We start from the raw sequence: 5000 nt of genomic DNA, 5'->3' as shown, positions 1-5000 counted from the left end.
AGAAACCTAATTATAATCTTTTGTAATATTCAATTTTTCACCCACAAATGATCTTATCTCCAGCATATAACAAGAAGAACCAACCATAGAAAAGTTTTCTTTTTTAACTGCATTTATTTAATTTCGTTTTTTTTTAACTGGAGAGAGTCTTAAAGTTTGAAGTACATTTTTAGGTTCAAACTCCTTGGATCCTATAGATGCACATGTCTCAGAGAGTATGAACAGTATAACCAGTGTTACTCACAGATACTCCAACACCCAGAACCTCCATGGTCACAAGCTGGACCAGACCGAACCCCTGGCCTGTTACTGTGATGGTCCTTCCCCCACTGGAACACACACACACACACACACACACACAGACACACACACACACACACAACGACAGACGCAGACGCAGACGCACACACACACACACACACACACACACACACACACACACACACACACACACACACACACACACACACACACACACACACACACACACACACACACACACACACACACACACACACACACACACACACAGAATACCAACAGAATACTAATTGGTTACAAAAAAGGCTGAAGGTATATCCAAAAATATACTCTCTAAACAAACCCATGACAAGTGACATTTAAAGCGAAATAGTTTGACGACACTTAAAATAATGGACTAGACACTAGACTATTGTCATATAGTCTGATGGCACACTTAACAATAATAGACCCAGACTGTCTTAGTGCAGCAAGCACCAGTGCATTTATTAAAGTCATCCCACTGCTGAATCTTCCATATGCCAGCCTCATGCCGGGCCATTTAGAGCACAATAGGCTGGGAGAAGACACACATGAGGGAATCATTACAGCCCGGCCTTGTGTCATGTTCTCCGGGTTGGGAACCACAATGTTATAGATCAAGAAAATATGGTTTTGATGTATGCCCTCATGTTGTTGGTCTGTGTGTGTGTGTGTGTGTGTGTGTGTGTGTGTGTGTGTGTGTGTGTGTGTGTGTGTGTGTGTGTGTGTGTGTGTGTGTGTGTGTGTGTGTGTGTGTGTGTGTGTGTGTGTGTGTGTGTGTTTGTGTGTGTGTGTGTGTGTGTGTGTGTGTTTGTGTGTGTGTGCATGTGTGTGTATGTGTGTGTGTGCATGCATGCCTGTGTGTGTGTGTGTGTGTGTGTCTGCGTTTGTTTGTGTGCTTGTGTGTTTGTTTGGGGGTGTGTGTGTATGCATGCATTCCTGTGTGTTTGTATGTGTGTGTGTGTGTGTGTGTGTGTGTGTGTGTGTGTGTGTGTGTGTGTGCATGCATGCCTGTGTGTGTGTGTGTGTGTGTGTGTGTGTGTGTGTGTGTGTGTGTGTGTGTGTGTGTGTGCATGCATGCCTGTGTGTGCGTGTGTGTGTGAGAGTGTGTGTGTGTGAGAGTGTGTGTGTGTGTGTGTGACTGCGTGTGGGGTGTCTGTGTGTGTTTTTGTGAGTGTGTTTGTGTGTGTGTGTGTGTTTTTCAGTTTGTGCATTCATGCATTCCTGTGTGTGTGTGTGTGTGTGTATGTGTGTGTGAGTATGTCTGTATGCATGGATGCATAGCTCTATGTGTGAGTGTGTGTGTGTGTGTGTGTGTGTGTGTGTGTATGTGTGTGTGTGTGTGTGTGTGTGTGTATGTGGGTATGCGCTCCCGCGTGCGTGCCGTGCGTGCGACCAACCTGAGGTAGCTCTTGGTGGGCTTGATGAGGCTGATGGTGGGGTTCTTCTCGTAGGTGTAGGTGCTGCTCAGCAGGGGGCTCTGGCAGGGAAGCTCCTCAAACTCCAAACACAGCGCCACCGCCTCTGTGTTGGCGTGCAGCGCCGCCGGCATGGTGCACTCGATGCTCTCTGCCGTTTGCCTGGAAACACCAGACAGCCGGTGCCATAGAAAGCTGCCATGTGAGATGTGTGTGTGTGTGTCTGGCGGAACTCCATAATTACAATTTCTGAGTCCAACCAGATCCATTTGTGTCTTGCAAAGAGGCTGCCTTCTAAACGGCCGGGAACAATATTTGACATCCTTTATGCTACATGCTGTAAAACCGCGTCAACGCTAATCTCGGATCCAGCAGAATTTCTGGGGGGAGACGGCGCAGAACCTGCTGCCGGAAATTAAACGCTGCAATAGGGCGGAGTTGTACCGTGTTTCCAGTTTAGTTATGGAGATCTTCGAGAGTGGCTTAGAAGGGGATTTTAATAAGTGTACTTCTACAGTGGTGACTACACAGTGTTGATTTGAAACCTTTACAGATTTATTTTAACAGTTTAATCCTAGTGGGCAGATTTGTGTTCACCAATTACACACTTACAGATCCACGCATCCAGCAATGTGATTGGTCGAAACAAATAAGAAGTGAAAAAAAGTAAAACACCCCGTCCACCCAGATGTCAGATCAGTCCTAAGACCCAGATCCTAAGTGTGATCGGTGAGACTACACCCGCGCTACCAGCAGTAAGCACAGCACTCACGTGAGGATGGTGCACTCCTGTGTGCTGTTGACCATCACCCTGACCTGGGAGCCCGTGTCCAGGTGCTGCCCGCTGAGGCGCACGATGGTCCCCCCGGCACGGGACCCCCGGCTTGGCTCCACGGACAGCAGTTTAGGAACCTGGGAATAATGCGGAGCAGGTGGGGCGGCGGCGGGGGCGGGTGGGGGGGGAGGGGGGGGGGGGGGGGGAGATGTTCCAAATAATCAGGATTTATGATGCATCAAGTCATCGTATAAACCCCCCCTCCCCACAAACAACTCCCCTCTGCTTGCAGACGTTTAGTGTTTCAAGTTGCTCCGCTGCGCTCGAATCAATCTGACAAATCAAAGCGATCCATAGGGTTCAACTATCTTGTTTTGCTCGGAGTTGCTGAAACAGCTGCTGACTCGCAGGGTAAGAGAGTGAAACACTGGGAAGGCTGTCCCCCCCCTACCTCCCCTTCTCCGCAGGACGTTATGGAGCTGCTGAATTCAACTGGCCTTAGGGGCGCCTTCAAAAATAAACTAATGCTACCTCAGGTTGGAGACAAGAACTTTAATAACACGTATGAAGTGATGCGCTGGGAAACGGAAAGACTACTCCTTTTGTGCCTGCCTTGTCACGCACACACTCACTAACACACACACACACACACACACACAGCAGTTGTGTGTGTGTGTGTGTCCAGTTCTGTAGTGAAACAACATTCCAGGGCCCATCCTATCCGTCTCCCCCTCTCCTCATGAACCTTGACCCACGGAGGAACATCTCACATCTCACTTCTCCTCTTCCCATCGCAATTATGTAGAACCCCCCTGTCTCCGCACTGCTGGGGGAAGGCCCATTGTATGTGTGTGCGTGTGCGTGTGTGTGTGTGTGTGTTTGTTTAACTGTGTGTGTGGGTGAAAGTGTGTGTCCGTGTGTGTGCGAGAGGTGGCCGGTGTGGGTGTGAGGAGACAGATGTTTCCGTCCCAGGGTCTGAGGAAGGAGGTGCACAGGAGGCAAGCATCCTGTCTCCAAACCATCTATTTCCCCTTTTCCCCCGCTCCTCAGTGACCCCGTCCACCACCACCACCACCACCACCACCACCACCACCCCCACCACCACCCCCACCCCCACCACCACCACCACCACCACCACCACCCCCACCACCACCACCACCACCCCCACCACCACCCCCATCACCACCACCACCACCACCACCACCACCACCACCACCACCCCCACCACCACCACCACCACCACCACCACCACCACCACCACCCCCACCACCACCACCACCACCACCACCCCCACCACCACCACCACCCTCCCCGACTATACCCACCTCCTCCCCTGGCCGCCCACCTGCCTCACCCCGGCTCTCGCCCACACCCTCCCCTCACCCCGGGCGTCTCGTCCCCACGTCCCGCCCTCGTTTGTGATGTTTGTTGTTTTTCGGTCTCCACGAGACAAGCGCTTCCAGGGCCCCTCCGTGTTCCCCCCCCTGGGGCTGACTCACCCACAGACCCCGCGCCCCCGTCACTGCCACTGGCGCTCGCAATGACGGAGTGTTGGAGAATTAAAACGATAAAGAAACCCTTTGTCCGTAAACAAAGAGAAAGAGGGGAAAAGGGCTTACATGGGTTTTTCCACTGGCCGCCTTAGTGGCCGTCTTGATCCGAGGGGACTCTGTGTGGGCCCGGGTCAATTAGCACAACGCGCCCCGCTTCCCTCTATCACTAAATGGATTCAGAGAAGGAGCCCTTCTCTTTTTCTTTTTCTTTCTCTTTTTCTCCTCTTTTTTCTTTTTTTCACACACCAGCCCCATGTTTGCTTTCTCTGGCGGCGGTTTCCAGAAAGACATCGGTACCCTGGGTTTGCGGTGCTGACCGGCGTTTGAAGATTTCCCACGCGCTGCCATTATTCAGTATCATAAAACACATCTGTTAGCGCTCAGCCGACATGTCACAGCGGAGAGGAGGTTTTTCCCAGCGAGGAGGAGAGTAGAGAGAACATTGGAAGAGGAAGAGAGAGGGAGGGTCGGGAGAGGAGATAGAGCGAGGGAGGGGCGGAACGATCTGGCGAAGTAGAAGAAAAATCTGGTTCGGGTGGTGGGGGATAGGGAGGGGGTGGGGGTACAACATACCAAGTACGAGAAGAGCTCGTTGGATGTTCCCTCTCCATTGTGGAGCACGGACACTTGCACGGCGTCCACCATGTCGCTGCCAGAGCCCCCGGTGACACACACCAGCCTGGGAAGGAGAAGAACACACGCAGGACATCACGACGGACCCCCGTGTTCGCCGCTGACAGCAGCGGCGACAACAACAGCCGTCACTGGCCGACGAGCGGCCGTTAAACAGGAAAACAAACCCCACGCTGACAAACAATGGGTTCAAGGGGGGAGAGAAAAAAAAGCATTGACTCTGAGCTGTTTGTGTACGCGTTAAAGCCATTAATTACAGAGCATTCCATAGACACATGGCGTCGTCTCCCTGGGAAGGGCCATACGATTGTAGCAGGCTTCATGCTTCAAAGTGATTCA

At 51.7% G+C, this 5000-nt stretch overlaps 1 protein-coding gene across 1 annotated transcript in view; it reads right to left on the bottom strand.

Annotated features, from left to right (window-relative positions):
* The window catches only part of plxnd1 (plexin D1), a gene marked incomplete in the record, with an annotated part of 60583 nt that overhangs the window by 16547 nt on the left and 39036 nt on the right, over positions 1-5000 (bottom strand). The window contains 4 exon segments of the mRNA XM_030353398.1: positions 245-329; positions 1683-1862; positions 2473-2612; positions 4602-4707. Of these exon segments, the coding sequence (XP_030209258.1) occupies positions 245-329; positions 1683-1862; positions 2473-2612; positions 4602-4707 (511 nt within the window).

Source organism: Gadus morhua, chromosome 1 (genome assembly GCF_902167405.1).
Source record: "Gadus morhua chromosome 1, gadMor3.0, whole genome shotgun sequence".
In the NCBI taxonomy this organism is placed as follows: Eukaryota; Metazoa; Chordata; class Actinopteri; order Gadiformes; family Gadidae; genus Gadus; species Gadus morhua.
Note: the sequence above shows the minus strand (reverse complement) of the source record. Positions and strands in the feature narration are given on the sequence as shown.